Here is a 21,341-nt window from a genome sequence, read left to right as displayed (position 1 = left end):
TATAGGTGTACACACTAAATAGTATAGGTGTATAGATAGTGCAGGTGTATAGATAGTATAGGTGTATAGATTCAATGGGTGTATAGATAGTATATATGTTTACAGTAGATAGCATAGGTGTATAGAGAATAAAGGAGTATAGATATTATAGGAGTATAGTTACGGTAGGTGTATAGATATACTGTAGGTGTATACAGTAGATATTAAAGGTGTACACACTAAATAGTATAGGTGTATAGATAGTGCAGGTGTATAGATAGTATAGGTGTATAGATTCAATGGGTGTATAGATAGTATATATGTTTACAGTAGATAGCATAGGTGTATAGAGAATAAAGGAGTATAGATATTATAGGAGTATAGTTACGGTAGGTGTATAGATATACTGTAGGTGTATACAGTAGATATTATACGTGTATACAGACGTTTACAGTAGATATAGGCGTATAGATAGTTTTGGCTTATAGTCTAGACATAGGTAGTATAGGTGTTTACAGTAGATAGTATAGGTGTATATATAGTACAGGTGTTTACAGTAGATTGTATAGGTGTATAGAGATACAGTTGTATAGATAGTATAGATGTATACAGTAGATAGCATCGCTGTATAGGCAGTGCAGGTGTATAGACAGTACAGGTGTACAGTTAGTAACGGTGTATACTTAGTATAGATGTTTACAATAAATAATATAGGTGTGTAGAGTGAATAGGTGAATACAGTAGTTAGTAAAGGTGTATAGATACTATAGCTGTTTAGACAGTGCAGGTGTATAAGTTAGTAATGGTGTATTGTTAGCAATGGTGTATAGTTAATATAGATGATTACAATAGATAATATGGGTGTGTAGATAGTATAGGTGTTTAGATTGTACAGACGTTTACAGTAGATAGTATATGAGTATAGATAGTCTAGGCGTATATATATGGTAGAGGTCGACCGATTATGATTTTTTCAACACCGATACCGATACCGATTTTTGGAGGACCAAAAAAGTCGAAGCCGATTAATCGGCCAACTTTTAAAATGTATTTGTAATAATGACAATTACAACAATACTGAATGAACACTTATTTTAACTTAATATAATACATCAATAAAATCAATTTAGCCTCAAATAAATAATGAAACATGTTCAATTTGGTTTAAATAATGCATAAACAAAGTGTTGGAGAAGAAAGTAAAAGTGCAATATGTGCCATGTAAGAAAGCTAACGTTTAAGTTCCTTGCTCAGAACATGAGAACATATGAAAGCTAGTGGTTCATTTTAACACGAGTCTTCAATATTCCCAGGTAAGAAGATTTAGGTTGTAGTTATTATAGGAATTATAGGACTATTTCTCTCTATACCATTTGTGTTTCATTAACCTTTGACTATTGGATGTTCTTATAGGCACTTTAGTGTTGCCAGTGTAACAGTATAGCTTCAGTCCCTCTCCTCGCTCCTCCCTGGGCTCGAACCGGGAACACAACGACAACAGCCACCCTCGAAGCAGCGTTACCCATGCAGAGCAAGGGGAACAACTACTCCAAGTCTCAGAGCGAGTGACGTTTGAAATGCTATTAGTGCGTACCACGCTAACTAGCTAGCCATTTCACATCGGTTACACGAGCCTAATCTCGGGAGTTGATAGGCTTGAAGTCATAAACAGCACAATGCTTGACGCACAACGAAGAGCTGCTGGCAAAACGCACGAAAGTTCTGTTTGAATGGATGCGTATGAGCCTGCTGGTGCCTACCATCGCTCAGTCAAACTGCTCTATCACATCATAGACTTAGTTATAACATAGTAACACACAGAAAAACGAGCCTTAGGTCATTAATATGGTAGAATCCGGAAAGTATCATCTCGAAAACAAGAAATTTATTCTTTCAGTGAAATACGGAATCGTTCCGTATTTTATCTAAGGGGTGGCATCCATTAGTCTAAATATTCCTGTTACATTGCACAACCTTCAATGTTATGTAATTTTTACGTAAAATTCTGGCAAATTAGGCGGCCTAAACTGTTGCATATACACCGACTCTGCGTGCAATGAACGCAAGAGAAGTGACACAATTTCACCTGGTTAATATTGCCAGCAAACCTGGATTTATTTTAGCTAAATATGCAGGTTTAAAAATACATACTCATGTGAATTGATTTTAAGAAAGGCATTGATGTTCATGGTTAGGTACACATTGGAGCAACGATATGCACCGCATCGATTATATGCAACGCAGGACACGCTAGATAAACTAGTAATATCATCAACCATGTGTAGTTAACTAGTGATTATGATTGATTGATTGTTTTTTATAAGATAAGTTTAATGCTAGCTAGCAACTTACCTTGGCATACTGCATTCGCGCAACAGGCAGGCTCCTCGTGGTGTGCAATGAGAGGCAGGTGGTTAGAGCGTTGGACTAGTTAACTGTAAGGTTGCAAGGTTGAATCCCCCGAGCTGACAAGGTGAAAATCTGTTGTTCTGCCCCTGAACGAGGAAGTTAACCCACCGTTCCTAGGCCGTCATTGAAAATAAGAATGTGTTCTAAACTGAAGGTTAAATAAAGGTTAAATAAAAAATATAATCTGCGTCCAAAAATACGTATCTATACGTATGGGCGTATAGATCGTCAGGACGTATAGATAGTAGAGGTGTACAGAGCAGATAGTAGAGGTGTACAGAGCAGATAGTATAGGTGTACAGAGCAGTAAGTATAGGTGTACAGAGCAGTAAGTATAGGTGTACAGAGCAGATAGTATAGGTGTACAGAGCAGATAGTATAGGTGTACAGAGCAGATAGTATAGGTGTATAGATAGTATAGGTGTACAAAGCAGATAGTATAGGTGTATAGATAGTATAGGTGTACAGAGCAGATAGTATAGGTGTACAGAGCAGATAGTATAGGTGTATAGAGCAGATAGTATAGGTGTACAAAGCAGATGGTATAGGTGTATAGATAGTATAGGTGTATAGAGCAGATGGTATAGGTGTACAAAGCAGATGGTATAGGTGTACAGAGCAGATAGTATAGTTGTACAAAACAGATAGTATAGGTGTATAGATAGTATAGGTGTATAGATAGTATAGGTGTATAGAGCAGATAGTATAGGTGTACAGAGCAGATAGTATAGGTGTATAGAGCAGATAGTATAGGTGTACAGAGCAGATAGTATAGGTGTACAGAGCAGATAGTATAGGTGTACAGAGCAGATAGTATAGGTGTACAGAGCAGATAGTATAGATGTACAGAGCAGATAGTATAGATGTACAGAGCAGATAGTATAGATGTACAGAGCAGATAGTATAGGTGTATAGATAGTATAGGTGTATAGAGCAGATAGTATAGGTGTACAGAGCAGATAGTATAGGTGTATAGATAGTATAGGTGTATAGAGCAGATAGTATAGGTGTACAGAGCAGATAGTATAGGTGTATAGATAGTATAGGTGTATAGAGCAGATAGTATAGGTGTACAGAGCAGATAGTATAGGTGTACAGAGCAGATAGTATAGGTGTACAGAGCAGATAGTATAGGCGTATAGATAGTATATGCGTATAGATAGTATATGCGTACAGAGCAGATGGTATAGGTGTACAGAGCAGATGGTATAGGTGTACAGAGCAGATGGTATAGGTGTACAGAGCAGATGGTATAGGTGTACAGAGCAGATGGTATAGGTGTACAGAGCAGATGGTCAGGGTGTACAGAGCAGATGGTATAGGTGTACAGAGCAGATGGTATAGGTGTACAGAGCAGATGGTATAGGTGTACAGAGCAGATGGTATAGGTGTACAGAGCAGATGGTATAGGTGTACAGAGCAGATGGTATAGGTGTACAGAGCAGATGGTATAGGTGTACAGAGCAGATGGTATAGGTGTACAGAGCAGATGGTATAGGTGTACAGAGCAGATGGTATAGGTGTACAGAACAGATGGTATAGGTGTACAGAGCAGATAGTATAGGTGTACAGAGCAGATAGTATAGGTGTACGGAGCAGATAGTATAGGTGTATAGATAGTATAGGTGTACAGAGCAGATACTATAGGTGTATAGAGCAGATAGTATAGGTGTACAGAGCAGATAGTATAGGTGTACAGAGCAGATAGTATAGGTGTACAGAGCAGATAGTATAGGTGTACAGAGCAGATAGTATAGGTGTACAGAGCAGATGGTATAGGTGTACGGAGCAGATGGTATAGGTGTACAGAGCAGATGGTATAGGTGTACAGAGCAGATGGTATAGGTGTACAGAGCAGATGGTATAGGTGTACAGAGCAGATGGTATAGGTGTACAGAGCAGATGGTATAGGTGTACAGAGCAGATGGTATAGGTGTACAGAGCAGATGGTATAGGTGTACAGAGCAGATGGTATAGGTGTACAGAGCAGATGGTATAGGTGTACAGAGCAGATGGTGTAGGTGTACAGAGCAGATGGTATAGGTGTACAGAGCAGATGGTATAGGTGTACAGAGCAGATGGTATAGGTGTACAGAGCAGATGGTATAGGTGTACAGAGCAGATAGTATAGGTGTACAGAGCAGATAGTATAGGTGTACAGAGCAGATAGTATAGGTGTATAGATAGTATAGGTGTACAGAGCAGATACTATAGGTGTATAGAGCAGATAGTATAGGTGTACAGAGCAGATGGTATAGGTGTACAGAGCAGATGGTATAGGTGTACAGACCAGATGGTATAGGTGTACAGAGCAGATAGTATAGGTGTACGGAGCAGATAGTATAGGTGTACAGAGCAGATAGTATAGGTGTATAGATAGTATAGGTGTACAGAGCAGATACTATAGGTGTATAGAGCAGATAGTATAGGTGTACAGAGCAGATAGTATAGGTGTACAGAGCAGATAGTATAGGTGTATAGATAGTATAGGTATATAGATAGTATAGGTGTATAGAGCAGATAGTATAGGTGTACAGAGCAGATAGTATAGGTGTACAGAGCAGATGGTATAGGTGTACAGAGCAGATAGTATAGGTGTATAGATAGTATAGGTGTACAGAGCAGATACTATAGGTGTATAGAGCAGATAGTATAGGTGTACAGAGCAGATAGTATAGGTGTACAGAGCAGATAGTATAGGTGTATAGATAGTATAGGTATATAGATAGTATAGGTGTATAGAGCAGATAGTATAGGTGTACAGAGCAGATAGTATAGGTGTACAGAGCAGATGGTATAGGTGTACAGAGCAGATAGTATAGGTGGACAGAGCAGATGGTATAGGTGTACAGAGCAGATAGTATAGGTGTACAGAGCAGATAGTATAGGTGTACAGAGCAGATAGTATAGGTGTACAGAGCAGATAGTATAGGTGTATAGATAGTATAGGTGTATAGATAGTATAGAATGTTGACTTAGAAGTTAGCTGTACTTTTTGATGTCTTGAGGCTTGGTAGTTTAGGGAACAAAAAACAACTGAGTGCAGGAACATTACAGTACAGCGTGTCAGTGCCTATTTGGAGCAAATGTGCTTCACTCCATTTGAAGATTGCAACACACTACATTACCATGCATTATCCTACATTTCCCCACAATACACTACATTACCCTGCAATACCCTACATTGAGATCCCTTCTCATCGAACAGTAAAGAAATCACTAGTGGGATGTTGTTTCCAGAAAGCACCTGATTTTCTATCAATGTCTTCTCAAGTGAGGACTTCTGACAAAGAGCATGAGACATTAATTGGACGGAACACCAGTGGACAGCCCGTCCTCTTGGATATATTAAAGGAGAAAATTTAATCTCCGTTCACTTTGAATATCGTCAGCCTTGGCTCCACAACAGCCAATAGAAACATGAATACCTACAACGGGAGCCAGCCTACTCGATAATAGGCTAGCCGCCCCCTGGCACTCAACAGAACGAGCATGAAATTGAAAATGGAGATGCTCTTTAATTGAGCCGATTAGCGGAAGAAGGGGAAAACAGATGGAGGGGACGAGAAAGCGTTACCTAGACAAGTGAAAATGAGTGAACGTCAGGTCGTTTGTTGTCATTAGTTCTCTTGGAACATTGTTAATGTGGTTTCGGAGCTGAGCATGTCTTTGTGGCATTTCTGACGGCGTGACGGTAATGACATACTTAAGTGTCCCTCGATTGATATGGTTAAGGGCAGAGTGGAGAAAGCAGGGCCACACTTGGGGGCTGGCTGAAAGGGAGGGCTAGGTTGTGTGGTCCCTGTCGGAAGGCTTTATCAGTGGCTTAATCAGGGTGATTTGTCCACTAATGTGGAGGACGAGAAGGACTGGCCGCCTGCAAGGGCATGCATTAGCCTCTACATCAACACAGAAGGCTCAACCCTATCTTGGCTGCTCCGCACGCACGCACGCACGCACGCACACACGCACACACACACGCTGACCAATACAAGCTGCTGGCGATGCAAGCACACAGATGCTGTATATTTACATAGTACATACGCTTACACTCACACATAAACAGACAGATTTGTGCACATGAACACATATGCAAAGATAATGACATTTCCCAACACAAACAACCACAGGCGGCGGTGCATAACTGTGTGTGTGTGGTGACATGGTGAGACCCTGCCGTTGTCTCTCCTCCTGGTGCATGACTATGGGTGTGTCGGGTCCATTAGAGCTGTGCCTGCCTCCTCCTTCTCCCATCTACCCCCCTCCCAGTCTCCCCAGCCCCAGCGAAGGCCCAACAAATCAACACTGATTTACTCCAATCTCAGCTTCCACCTCAAGTTTACAAACCCAATCTTAGAGGGAAGCAATGAAGAGGGGTGTGTTTATATATATGTGTGTGTGTGTGTGTGTGTGTGTGTGTGTGTGTGTGTGTGTGTGTGTGTGTGTGTGTGTGTGTGTGTGTGTGTGTATTGCATAATATGGATTGTGTATGTATGTGTTCCTCACTGCATGCGTGGAAATGTGTATGTGCCCCCTGTGTGTATGCGTCTCATCTCGTGTCTGAAGGTACTCAGTGACACACTGCGACTGCAGGATAGATAGAGGAAGTAGGGGGGAAAACTGGGAGACACAACACCTCTCGGCATATTTCAATAGAAAACAGGTCAACCAAAACCCAGAGGGGGGTAGCTTGGGCCCTGGAAGTAGTTACAATGGGATTACCTCTCTTCCTCTCTCCAAAGGGCTTTATTGGCATGGGAAACATATAGATTTACATTGCCAAAGCAAGTGGAATAGACAACAAACAAAAGGGAAATAAACAAGAGGAATAAACAAATCAGTAAACATTACACTCACAAAAGTTTTTAAAAAAATAGACATTTCAAATGTTATATTATTGGCTTTGTACAGTGTTGTAACAATGTGCAAATAGTTTAAGTATGAAAGAGAAAATAAATAAATATAAATGTATAGGTCATATTTACAATGCTGTTTATGGGTTGCGTTTTTCTCATGGCAACAGGCCACACATCTTGCCACTGTGTTTGCACACTGCTGCATTTTGCCTAGGAGATATGGGAGTTTATCAATGTTTGATTTGTTTTCAAATGATTTGTGGGTCTGTGTGATCTGTGGGAAAAATATCTCTCTCTAATGTGGTCATACATTTGCCAGGAGGTTAGGAAGTGCAGCTCAGTTTGTGGGCAGTGGGCACATAGCCTGTCTTCTCTCGAGAGCCAGGTCTGCCTATGGTTGTCACGTTCTGACCTTTATTTCCTTTGTTTTGTCATTATTTAGTATGGTCAGGGCGTGAGTTGGGGTGGGCAGTCTGTTTGTTTTTCTATGATTTGGGGATTTCTATGTTTCGGCCTAGTATGGTTCTCAATCAGAGGCAGGTGTCATTAGTTGTCTCTGATTGAGAATCATACTTAGGTAGCCTGGGTTGCACTGTTTGTTTGTGGGTGATTGTCTATGTTGATTGCTTGTTTCAGCGCAGTTCGCATTAGCTTCACGGTTGTTATTTCGTTTATTGTTTTTGTATAGGGTTTCAGTGTTTTCTTTATTAAAATGAATGATGAACACATACTACGCCGCATTTTGGTCCTCCGATCCATCTCGCCTCTCCTCTTCAGATGAAGAGGAGGACGATCGTGACAATGGTAGCCTCTCTCAATAGAAAGTCTATGCTCACTGAGTCAGTACATATTCAAGGATTGTTGGGTCTAAACATTTTTTTAGTAATTTTTTTTTTACAGTTACTTTACCAGAGAAGTTGACTGAGAATACATTCTCATTTACAGCAACGACCTGGGGAATAGTTACAGGGGAGAGGAGGGGGATGAATGAGCCAATTGTAAATGTTTCGGTCCTGGGGCTCTGTGGGGTGTGTTTGTATTTGTGAACAGAGCCCTAGAACCAGCTAGCTGAGGGGACTCTAAGTTCATCACTCTGTAGGTGACGGCTTTGTGGTGGAATATGTGGGCATCACTTCCTTTTAGGCGGTTTTAGAATTTAACAACTCTTTTCTGGATTTTGATAACTAGTGTGTATAGACCGAATTCTGCTCTGCATGCATTGTTTGGGGTTTTGCGTTGTACACAAAGTGTATTTTTGCAGAATTCTGCATGCAGTCTGAATTAGGTATTTGTCCGATTTTGTGAATTTTTAGCAAAATCCTAATTGGGGAGTTTTATAGAAGGCCCTTCTTGCCTTGTCTCTTAGATAGTTCACAGGAAGTTACTTGAGGGGTTGATGTTAAGGCAGAGGTAGGTATAATTGTTCTTGTACTCTAGGGCAACAGTGTCAGGAAATAATTTGTTGTATTGGCTACTGGACTTTTTTTGGAACACCATTATTTTTGTCTTACTAAGATTCACTGTCAGGGCCCAAGTCTGACAGAATCTGTGCAGAAGATCTAGGTGCTGCTGTAGGCCCTCCTTGGTTAGGGACAGAAGCATCAGATCATCTGCAAACAGTAGACATTTGATTTCAGTCCAGTAGGGTGAGGACGGGTGCTGTAGACTGTTTTAGTAATCTCGCCAATTCATTGACATACAGTGCTTTTGGAAATTATTCAGACCCCTTGACATTTTCCACATTCTTTCATTACAGCCTAATTTTGAATGTATAGATATATATATATATCTATATCTTTTTTGAAATGTATGCTAATTAATAAAAAATGAAATATAACATTTACATACAGTACCAGTCAAAGGTTCGCACACACCTACTCATTCCAGGGTTTTTATTTATTTGTACCATTTTCTACATTGTAGAATAATAGTGAAGACATGAAAACTATGAAATAACACACATGGAATCATGTAGTAAACAAAAAAGCATTAAACAAATAAAAATATATTTCATGTTTGAGATTCTTCAAAGTTGCCACCCTTTGCCTTGATGACAGCTTTGCACACTCTTGGCATTCTCTCAACCAGCTTCATGAGGTTGTCACCTGAAATGCATTTCAATTAACAGGTGTGCCTTGTTAAAAGTTAATTTGTGGAATGTCTTTCTTGCATTTGAGCCAATCAGTTGTGTTGTGACAAGGTAGGGTTGGTATTCAGAAGATAGCCTTATTTGGTAAAAGACCAAGTCCATATTATGTCAAGAACAGTCCATTACTTTAAGACATGCAGGCCAGTCGATGCAGAACATTTCAAGAACTTTGAAAGTTTCTTCAAATGCAGTCACAAAAATCATCAAGCGCTATGATGAAACTAGCTCTCATGAGGACAGCCACAGGATAGGAAGACCCAGAGTTACCTAAGCTGCAGAGGATAAGTTCATTAGAGTTACCAGCCTCCGATTGCAGCACAAATAAATGCTTCACAGATTTCAAGTAAAAGACGACTGCGTGAAACAGGCCTTGGTCGAATTGCTGCAAAGATACCACTACTTACGGACACCAATAAGAAGAGACTTGCTTGGGCCAACAGATGCGCAGTCTCAACGTCAACAGTGAAGAGGCGACTCCGGGATTATGGCCTTCTAGGCAGAGTTGCAAAGAAAAAGCCATATATCGGACTGGACAATAAAAATAAGATTAAGATGGGCAAAAGAACACTGACACTGGAACTCTGCCTAGAAGGCCAGCATCTTCCCAACAGTGAAGTGTCTCCACTTCGCTGTTGACGTTGAGACTGGTGTTTTGCGGGTACTATTTAATGAAGCTGCCAGTTGAGGACTTGTGAGGCGTCTGTTTCTCGAACTAGACACTCAAATGTGCTTGTCCTCTTGCTCAGTTGTGCACTGTGGCCTCCCACCCCTCTTTCTATTCTGGTCAGAGACAGTTTGTGCCTTTCTGTGAAGGGAGTAGTACACAGTGTTGTACCAGATCTTCAGTTTCTTGGCAATTTCGCACAAGGAATAGCCTTCATTTCTCAGAAAAAGGATAGACTGACGAGTTTCAGAAGAAAGGTGTTTGTTTCTGGCCAATTTAAGCCTATAATGGAACCCACAAATGATGATGCTCCACATGCTCAACTAGTCTAAATAAGGACAGTTTTATTGCTTCTTTAAATCAGAACAACAAAAGGGTTTTCTTATGATCAATTAGCCTTTTAAAATTATAAACTTGGATTAGCTAACATGGCGCCATTCGAACACAGGCGTGATGGTTGCTGATAATGGGCCTCTGTACGCCTATGTAGATATTACATTTAAAAAATTGCAGTTTCCAGTTACAATAGTAATTTACAACATTAACAAGGTCTACACTGTATTTCTGATCCATTTGATGTTATTTTAATGGTAAAAAAAAAAAAAAAAAAAAAAGGACATTTCTCAGTGACCGGTAGTGTATGAGTGAGAGAGAGAGCGAGAGCGATGTGTAGTTAAAATGGACAAAAAACACAGATTTCTTTCCTGAGGGCAGGGAAAGAATGGGGTAAGACAGGGATGCAGTTTGAGCCCCACACTCTTCAACATACATAAAAATCTATGAGTGAAAGGGAAAAAGAGGGAAAAAGAAAGAGAGAGAGCGAGAGAAAGAGAGGGAAATAGAGAGAGTGGTCACGAGCAGATGAGCTCCTATATTTTTCAGCATGTTCTTTAAAAAAGATAGGTAAACTTGGATTTTTCAGCAAGAACATATACAGAATACAACCCTCCACAACATAACCTTCACTCCAAATTAAAAATCAAAACCTACAACCTGATTTTGGACGGAATTACCTAGAAGGCTTACAACTACCAAAGATTATTATTCCCAAGCTATATAGCAAATGCTCTGGCAAACAAACAGAGACCTGAAAACACCATCCAACCTGGAACTGAGTGAGTAATGTTTAGTTTGAAGCTATATTTTATTTCCAAAAGCCAAGAAGAAAAATACTTTACAATGATATATTGTTTTTATTTATAAGGACTGAATGCTAAATTAAAGCTACCAAGCTTGATACAACTTCAATTAGCACTGATGTGTCAAGTGAGAGGTGTCAAAGCCCTTAATCCCAACAATGGCAGGAGAGCCTCAGCCAAATGGAGAGGCCTTAGAAGCACTGTTCAGAGGTAATTAAAATACAGTACCCTCTGTATGTAAAGAATAATAAGACACAAAAAGAGTACAAAATGAAGCTCCTTATGGAAAATCAAGAGACACATTTAGCTGATTATTATAAAAATGGGAACATCAGCAACCTCATCTTCCACACAAACCATCTCCAGGCATGGCACAGTGCTATATTAACACACTACCCCTCTGGTAAAGGGGGGTGTTACCGATGGGTGGACACTCAGAATACTAGACAACGAGGACTCTGAGTCAGCTAATATATATCTCTAGAAGTCTACAACAGTATTGGTACAGGGCCACCGCAAACAGTTTCAGCTGCACTTTCACCTAATCAAAGAAATAGCTCAGCAGGAGAAGCTCTTCCTTGAGAAAGATACCCCCTCCCCAAGCAGGTCAGACCAGACCTCTTCATTACATAAACTCACAGACGAGCAACCCCAAGCGGAAAGTCAACCTCCCAGCACAGAATACTACAACCTCATTGAAATGAGGGATAAATTCACCCAGCTGGAGGTAAGGCAGGTGGAGCTGGAACAGCAGGTGATTACACCCCAGTCAGCACAGACCCAGACAACAGTCCAGCACAACAACACCCCCTTAACTAGACCTGGAAGTGGAGAAAGACACATCTGCATTCTGGACTGTAGTGAGACAACATCTACAGGAGAAAGAGCAGGAGAAGAACAAAGCACTAGAGGAGAGGATCAGACTGCTGGAGGAGAGGGTGAGGGGGATGGCTGGTGACAGAGAACAACCCATTAGAGGAGAGGATCAGACTGCTGGAGGAGAGGGTGAGGGGGATGGCTGGTGACAGAGAACAACCCATTAGAGGAGAGGATCAGACTGCTGGAGGAGAGGGTGAGGGGGATGGCTGGTGACAGAACAACCCATTAGAGGAGAGGATCAGACTGCTGGAGGAGAGGGTGAGGGGGATGGCTGGTGACAGAGAACAACCCATTAGAGGAGAGGATCAGACTGCTGGAGGAGAGGGTGAGGGGGATGGCTGGTGACAGAGAACAACCCATTAGAGGAGAGGATCAGACTGCTGGAGGAGAGGGTGAGGGGGATGGCTGGTGACAGAGAACAACCCATTAGAGGAGAGGATCAGACTGCTGGAGGAGAGGGTGAGGGGGATGGCTGGTGACAGAGAACAACCCATTAGAGGAGAGGATCAGACTGCTGGAGGAGAGGGTGAGGGGGATGGCTGGTGACAGAGAACAACCCATTAGAGAGGTGGCCACCCCAGCAGAGAAGCCAGCAGAACAGCTCACCTCAGCTCCCGACAAGTCTCGACACCACAGCAGTCCACCCCAGGCCCTGACCGTAGCGTCGACATCACAGCGGGACAGACAAATGAAGCCCAAACCTAGGGGATCCCAACCCCTCTAAGCCACCCTGATAGCCCTTCTGACAACCCCCCCATACCCACTGAGGACATACACAAGACACAGATTGTACTCCTTATAGACTCAAACGGGAAATATATATACAAGAAAAAAAAACAGGACCAACTAGGGTCACCCAGCCACATAATAACACACACAGGCACAAACGACCTGAGAACACAGCAGGATAGGGTGGCCACAGCACTCAAATGAGTGATTGAAAAAGTTATTCTACTTTCCCCAACGCACAAGTGGTTATCTCCACCCTGATATCACGAAAAGACTTCCACCCTGCTACCATGCAAAGGGTAAACTGTTTGCATGTATTTCAAGTATTTCCCGTGACTGTGCCTCAAAACCAAATGTTTTCCTGGCCCACCACTCCACCCTGGAATTGAATAGCCTTTACAACCAGGTCCACCTATACAAGGCAGCAGTGCCCACCTTCGCCCGAACCCTAAAGGACAACGCTCTCAAACGCAGTCCCAAGACTTCACACAGGAGCTACAGATTTATAGACACCCCGCCCAGACCAGCAAGACACACTCCCAGACCTGCAGGACCCCGGGACCTATACATAGAGGTCCCACGCCGAGATGACCTACATCCAGACCACAACACTACCAGCCACATCTACACCCCCACCCCAACCAATCGACAACCCCCCAAGTCAACCATGCCCACACCCCATTTAGGCCCCCTAAATGTATCATTTACAGGCCCAGGGACATGTACTAGTCTGTGGCGACCTAAATGCCAGAACCGGACAAACACCTGCCTGGAGGTTTTCCCTCCCCCATATGCCCCCCTAGGCACAACTATGACTACATATCCAACAAAAACAGGTCACAACTCCTGCAGCTCTGTCACACGCTGGGTATGTACATAGTCAATGGTAGGCTTCGAGGGTAGTCCTACGGTAGGTACACCTATAGCTCATCCCTTGGTAGTACTGTAAACTACTTTATCACTGACCTCAACCCAGAGTCTCTTAAAACATTCACAGTCAGCCCACTGACAGCCCTATCAGACCACAACAAAATCACAGTTTACTTGAACAGAGCTATGATCAATTGTGTGGCATCAAAGCCAAAGGAACGGAATAATATTAAGAAATGCTATAGATGGAAGGAACATAGTGTGGAAACCTACCAAAAAACAATTAGGCAACAACAAATTCAATCCCTTTTAGACAACTTCCTGGACAAAACGTTCCACTGTAATAGCGAAGGTGTAAAATTGGCAGTAGAAAATCTAAACAGTATATTTGAACTCTCAGCTTCCCTATCAAATCTAAACATTTCAAACAGAAAACTGAAGAAAATGAACAATGACGACAAATGGTTTGATGAAGAATGCAAAAACCTAAGAAAGAAATTGAGAAACCTGCCCACCCAAAAACAGAGACCCAGAAAACCTGAATATGGTGAATCACTAACACAATAAAGAAATACACTATGGAAAAAGAAGGACCAGCATGTCAAAAAATCAGCTCAATGTAATTGAAGCATCAATAGACTAACCACTTTTGGGAAAATTGGAAAACACTAAGAATTATCTATCCAAAATGGAGATGTATGGGTAAACCAAAGCACACACAGCAAAAACATATACATGATCGAATACAAATATTAGAATCAACTATTAAAGACTACCATAACCCATCTGATTATCCAATTACCTTGAATGAACTACAGGACAAAATAAAAACCCTCGAACCCAAAAAGGCCTGTGGTGTTGATGGTGTCCTCAATGAAATGATAAAATATACCGACAACAAATTCCAATTGGGTATACTTAAACTCTTTAACATCATCCTTAGCTCTGCCATCTTCCCCAATATTTGGAATTAAGGACTGATCACTCCAATCCACAAAAGCAGAGACAAATTTGAACACAATAACTACCGTGGGATTGATTGATTCTATACATCGTTTGACATGTTTATACGAACTGTAATGGAACTGTTGTCTGAACTAAGTGCCTGCGCCTTGTGAATTTGGATTTGTGAATTAAAAGCGCAAACAAAAAGGAGGTATTTGGACATAGACAGACTTTATCGAACCAAACAAACATTTATTGTGGAACTGGGATTACTGGGAGTGCATTCCGATGAAGACCATCAAAGGTAAGTTAATATTTATAACGCTATTTCTGACTTCTGTTGACTCCACAACATGGCGGGTATCTGTATGGCTTGTTTTGGTCTCTGAGCGCTGTACTCAGATTATTGCATGGTGTGCTTTTTCCATAAAGATTTTTTAAAATCTGACACAGCGGTTGCATTAAGGAGAAGTATATATTTAATTCCATGTATAACACTTGTATTTCCATCAACATTTATGATGAGTATTTCTGTAAATTGATGTCTCTCTGCAATATGACTGGATGTTTTGGAAGCGAAACATAACTGAACATTACTGAACATAACGCGCCAAAGTAAACTGAGATTTTGACATATAAATATGAACTTTATCGAACAAAACATAAATGAATTGTGTAACATGAAGTCCTATGGGTGTCATCTGATGAAGATCATCAAAGGTTAGTGATTCATTTTATCTCTATTTCAGCTTTTTGTGACTCCTCTCTTTGGCTGGAAAAATAGCTGTGTTTTTCTGTGAATAGGTGCTGACCTAACATCATCGCATGGTATGCTTTCGTCATAAAGCCTTTTTGAAATCGGACACTGTGGTGGGATTAACAACAAGTTTATCTTTAAAATTGTGTAAAATACTTTAATATTTTAATTATGAGATTTCTGTTGTTTGAATTTGGTGCCCTGCACTTTCACTGGCTGTTGTCAAATCGATCCCGTTAACGGGATTTCAGCTGTAAGAAGTTTAAGCCCCACCCTCTTCAACATATATATCAACGAATAGGCGAGGGCACTAGAACAGTCTGCAGAACCCGGCCTCACCCTACTAGAATCTGAAGTCAAATATCTACTGTTTGCTGATGATATGGTGCTTCTGTCACCAACCAAGCAGGACCTACAGCAGCACCTAGATCTTCTGCACAGATTCTGCCAGACCTGGGCCCTGAAAGTAAATCTCAGCAAGACAAAATAATGGTGTTCCAAAAAAGGTCCAGTCGCCAGGCCCAGAAATACAAATTCCATCTAGACACCTTTGCCCTAGAGCACACCAAAAACTATACATACCTTGGCCCAAACATCAGCGCCACAGGTAACTGCCACAAAGCTGTGACTGATCTGAGAGACAAGGCAAGAAGGGCCTTCTATGCCATCAAAAGGAACATCCAATTTGACATAAAAATACTTAAATCAGTTATAGAACCCAATGCCCTTTATGGTTGTGAGGTCTGGGGTCCGCTCACCAACCAAGAATTCACAAAATGGGACAAACCCCAAATTGAGACTCTGCATGCAGAACTCTGCAAAAATGTCCTCCTTGTACAACGTAAAACACCAAATAATGCCTGCAAAGCAGAATGAGGCCGATACCCGCTAATTATCAAAATCCAGAAGAGAGCTGCTAAATTCTACAACCACCTAAAAGGAAGCGATTCCCAAACCTTCTATAACAAAGCCATCACCTACAGAGAGATGAACCTGGAGAAGAACACCCTAAGCAAGCTGGTCCTGGGGCTCTGTTCACAAACAGACCACACAGAGCCCCAGGACAGAAACACAATTAGACCCAACCAAATCTTGAGAAAACAAAAAGATTATTCTTTCCAATGTGTCAAGTAATTAACAAAAAAACCAGAGCAAACTAGAATGCTATTTGGTCCTAAACAGAGAGTACACAGTGGCAGAATACCTGACCACTGTGACTGACACAAACGTAAGGAAAGCTTTGACTATGTACAGACTCATTGAGCACAGCCTTGCTATTGAGAAAGGCCGCTGTAGGCAGACCTTGCTCTCAAGAGAAGACAGGCTATGTGCACACTGCCCACAAATTGAGCTGCTTTCTAATCTTCTGCCAAATGTATGAGCATATTAGAGACACATATTTCCCTCAGATTACACAGATCTACAAAGATTTAAAAAACAAACTACTGGGTGAAATACCAGTGTGCCATCACAGCAGCAAGATTTGTGGCCTGTTGCCACAAGAAAAGGGCAACCAGTGAAGAACAAACACCATTGTAAATACAACCCATATTTATGTTTAATTATTTTCCCTTTTGTACTAACCATTTGCACATTGTTACAACACTTTGTGTATATACAGTGGGGCAAAAAAGTATTTAGTCAGCCACCAATTGGGCAAGTCCCACTTAAAAAGATGAAAGAGGCCTGTAATTTTCATCATAGGTACACTTCAATAAACTATGACAGACAAAATGAGAAAAAAAATCCAGAAAATCACATTGTAGGATTTTTAATGAATTTATTAGCAAATTATGGTGGAAAATAAGTATTTGGTCACCTACAAACAAGCAAGATTTCTGGCTCTCACAGACCTGTAACTTCTTCTTTAAGAGGCTCCTCTGTCCTCCACTCATTACCTGTATTAATGGCACCTTTTTGAACTTGTTATCATTATAAAAGACACCTGTCCACAACCTCAAACAGTCACACTCCAAACTCCACTATGGCCAAGACCAAAGAGCTGTCAAAGGACACCAGAAACAAAATTGTAGACCTGCACCAGGCTGGGAAGACTGAATCTGCAATAGGTAAGCAGCTTGGTTTGAAGAAATCAACTGTGGGAGCAATTATTAGGAAATGGAAGACGTACAAGACCACTGATAATCTCCCTCGATCTGGGGCTCCACGCAAGATCTCACCCCGTGGGGTCAAAATGATCACAAGAACGGTGAGCAAAAATCCCAGAACCACACGGGGGGACCTAGTGAATGACCTGCAGAGAGCTGGAACCAAAATAACACAGCCTACCATCAGTAACACACTACGCCGCCAGGGACTCAAATCCTGCAGTGCCAGACGTGTCCCCCTGCTTAAGCCAGTACATGTCCAGGCCCGTCTGAAGTTTGCTAGAGAGCATTTGGATGATCCAGAAGAAGTTTGGGAGAATGTCATATGGTCAGATGAAACCAAAATAGAACTTTTTGGTAAAAACTCAACTCGTCGTGTTTGGAGGACAAAGAATGCTGAATTGCATCCAAAGAACACCATACCTACTGTAAAGCATGGGGGTGGAAAAATCATGCTTTGGGGCTTTTTTTCTGCAAAGGGACCAGGACGACTGATCTGTGTAAAGGAAAAAATGAATGGGGCCATGTATCGTGAGATTTTGAGTGAAAACCTCCTTCCATCAGCAAGGGCATTGAAGATGAAACGTGGCTGGGTCTTTCAGCATGACAATGATCCCAAACACTCCGCCCGGGCAATGAAGGAGTGGCTTCGTAAGAAGTATTTCAAGGTCCTGGAGTGGCCTAGCCAGTCTCCAGATCTCAACCCCATAGAAAATCTTTGGAGGGAGTTGAAAGTCTGTGTTGCCCAGCTACAGCCCCAAAACATCACTACTCTAGAGGAGATCTGCATGGAGGAATGGGCCAAAATACCAGTAACAGTGTGTTAAAACCTTGTGAAGACTTACAGAAAAAGTTTGACCTCTGTCATTGCCAACAAAGGGTACATAAAGTATTGAGATAAACTTTTGTTATTGAACAACTACTTATTTTCCAACATAATTTGCAAATAAATTCATTAAAAATCCTACAATGTGATTTTCTAGTTGAAGTGTACCTATGATGAAAATTACAGGTCATCTTTTTAAGTGGGAGAACTTGCACAATTGGTGGCTGACTAAATACTTTTTTGCACCACTGTATAAACACACAGACACACACACACACACACACACATAATATGACATTTGAAATGCCTTTATTCTTTTGGAACTTCTGTGAGTGTAACGTTTACTGTTCATTTTTATTGTTTATTTCATTTTTGTATATTATCTACTTGCCTTGCTTGGCAATGGTAACATACAGTGCCTTGCGAAAGTATTCGCCCCCCTTGAACTTTGCGACCTTTTGCCACATTTCAGGCTTCAAACATAAAGATATAAAACTGTATTTTTTTGTGAAGAATCAACAACAAGTGGGACACAATCATGAAGTGGAACGACATTTATTGGATATTTCAAACTTTTTTAACAAATCAAAAACTGAAAAATTGGGCGTGCAAAATTATTCAGCCCCCTTAAGTTAATACTTTGTAGCGCCACCTTTTGCTGCGATTACGGCTGTAAGTCGCTTGGGGTATGTCTCTATCAGTTTTGCACATCGAGACTGAAATTTTTTCCCATTCCTCCTTGCAAAACAGCTCGAGCTCAGTGAGGTTGGATGGAGAGCATTTGTGAACAGCAGTTTTCAGTTCTTTCCACAGATTCTTGATTGGATTCAGGTCTGGAATTTGACTTGGCCATTCTAACACCTGGATATGTTTATCTTTGAACCATTCCATTGTAGATTTTGCTTTATGTTTTGGATCATTGTCTTGTTGGAAGACAAATCTCTGTCCCAGTCTCAGGTCTTTTGCAGACTCCATCAGGTTTTCTTCCAGAATGGTCCTGTATTTGGCTCCATCCATCTTCCCATCAATTTTAACCATCTTCCCTGTCCCTGCTGAAGAAAAGCAGGCCCAAACCATGATGCTGCCACCACCATGTTTGACAGTGGGGATGGTGTGTTCAGGGTTATGAGCTGTGTTGCTTTTACGCCAAACATAACATTTTGCATTGTTGCCAAAAAGTTCAATTTTGGTTTCATCTGACCAGAGCACCTTCTTCCACATGTTTGGTGTGTCTCCCAGGTGGCTTGTGGCAAACTTTAAACGACACTTTTTATGGATATCTTTAAGAAATGTCTTTCTTCTTGCCACTGTTCCATAAAGGCCAGATTTGTGCAATATACGATTGATTGTTGTCCTATGGACAGAGTCTCCCACCTCAGCTGTAGATCTCTGCAGTTCATCCAGAGTGATCATGGGCCTCTTGGCTGCATCTCTGATCAGTCTTCTCCTTGTATGAGCTGAAAGTTTAGAGGGACGGCCAGGTCTTGGTAGATTTGCAGTGGTCTGATACTCCTTCCATTTCAATATTATCGCTTGCACAGTGCTCATTGGGATGTTTAAAGCTTGGGAAATCCTTTTGTATCCAAATCCGGCTTTAAACTTCTTCACAACAGTATCTCGGACCTGCCTGGTGTGTTCCTTGTTCTTCATGATGCTCTCTGCGCTTTTAACGGACCTCTGAGACTATCACAGTGCAGGTGCATTTATACGGAGACTTGATTACACACAGGTGGATTGTATTTATCATCATTAGTCATTTAGGTCAACATTGGATCATTCAGAGATCCTCACTGAACTTCTGGAGAGAGTTTGCTGCACTGAAAGTAAAGGGGCTGAATAATTTTGCACGCCCAATTTTTCAGTTTTTGATTTGTTAAAAAAGTTTGAAATATCCAATAAATGTCGAGAGAGGGAGAAAGATAGAGAGTCTGTGTTCACTTGCACATTTCGGTATTGATTGAATCTCTGACAAACTCCAGGGTCGCCTTATTGGGAGGAGGCTGAGATCATTGTGACCTCTCACAGATACACTGTTTGACCTCACAATGATTAATCTCAGAATAGGAGAAATACAGAGATACAGTGGGTGGGTCTTTTTTCTTCTTCATGCTGTGATCTTCATGCAACACCTTCATATACAGACGTAGGATCTTATTTTGAGCCAGTTTGCTACAGCAGGAAAATAATTCTGCAGCAACAGGACATGAAAGTTATCATGTGGATTATAATTAATGGCCATTTTTGTAGGGGTTGATAAGAATTTTGGTAAGGGAAAATCAAGTCTGACATTTCATTGTGGATTCTACAATCTTCAGAAGCCTTTTCAAAACTTCCAATACACTACAAGTTAAACATTTCCTACATTGCAGGCAAGTTCTCCTGCAACAGGGTTATCTAATTAAGATACTATATCTGTACTGTACTGGCATCACAACCCACAGAGATATTGTCCACTGGTTCCCATTCCTATTGTTTTCAATCAAATTAATCAGTTATAGATTTTATCATAGTGTTGTAAGAGTGACAGATAGAATAGGTGGATATGACAAAAGCTGCTGAAAAAAGTGAACACACACAAGGTGCACGTGTGAGTCCACGTAAAGGTCGACACACTCACGTCAAACAGCTTCTCAATGTACATCTCCTCGTTGACGCGATCTCGCAGAATGTCCTGGTTCTGCCGCACAAACGTGATATAGGTATCAGCCAGGTCCATCCCTGGCTTCTGAGAGCAGAGAGAGAGAGGGAGGAGAAGGGGAGAGATGGAAAAACACAAGGAGGGAGATAGGATTAAACACAGGGAAGTGTAATAGGTAAGTTCAGTTGAGAAAGACAGTATTAGTCCATAACAATTCATCAGCGAAGGTCCATATTCATTGACTTAAGTTTTATTTTCGATGGAAAACATGGACACTGAATTTTAACTGTTGCATGCTAACAAATCCCCTTCGAGACATGTAAAAAATAATAAATAAATAAAAACACAAAAAGCACACCACAATCACTGTCAGAATAACAAGTGGTGGAGCTG

At 41.2% G+C, this 21,341-nt stretch overlaps 1 protein-coding gene across 1 annotated transcript in view; it reads right to left on the bottom strand.

Annotated features, from left to right (window-relative positions):
* The window catches only part of cadps2 (Ca++-dependent secretion activator 2), a 268,321-nt gene that overhangs the window by 21,773 nt on the left and 225,207 nt on the right, over positions 1-21,341 (bottom strand). The window contains 1 exon segment of the mRNA XM_031833159.1: positions 20,928-21,035. Within this exon segment, the coding sequence (XP_031689019.1) occupies positions 20,928-21,035 (108 nt within the window).

Source organism: Oncorhynchus kisutch, linkage group LG10, assembly GCF_002021735.2.
Source record: "Oncorhynchus kisutch isolate 150728-3 linkage group LG10, Okis_V2, whole genome shotgun sequence".
Taxonomy (NCBI): Eukaryota; Metazoa; Chordata; class Actinopteri; order Salmoniformes; family Salmonidae; genus Oncorhynchus; species Oncorhynchus kisutch.
The sequence above is the reverse complement of the archived record's forward strand: the minus strand, read 5'-3'. Positions and strand labels throughout refer to the sequence as shown.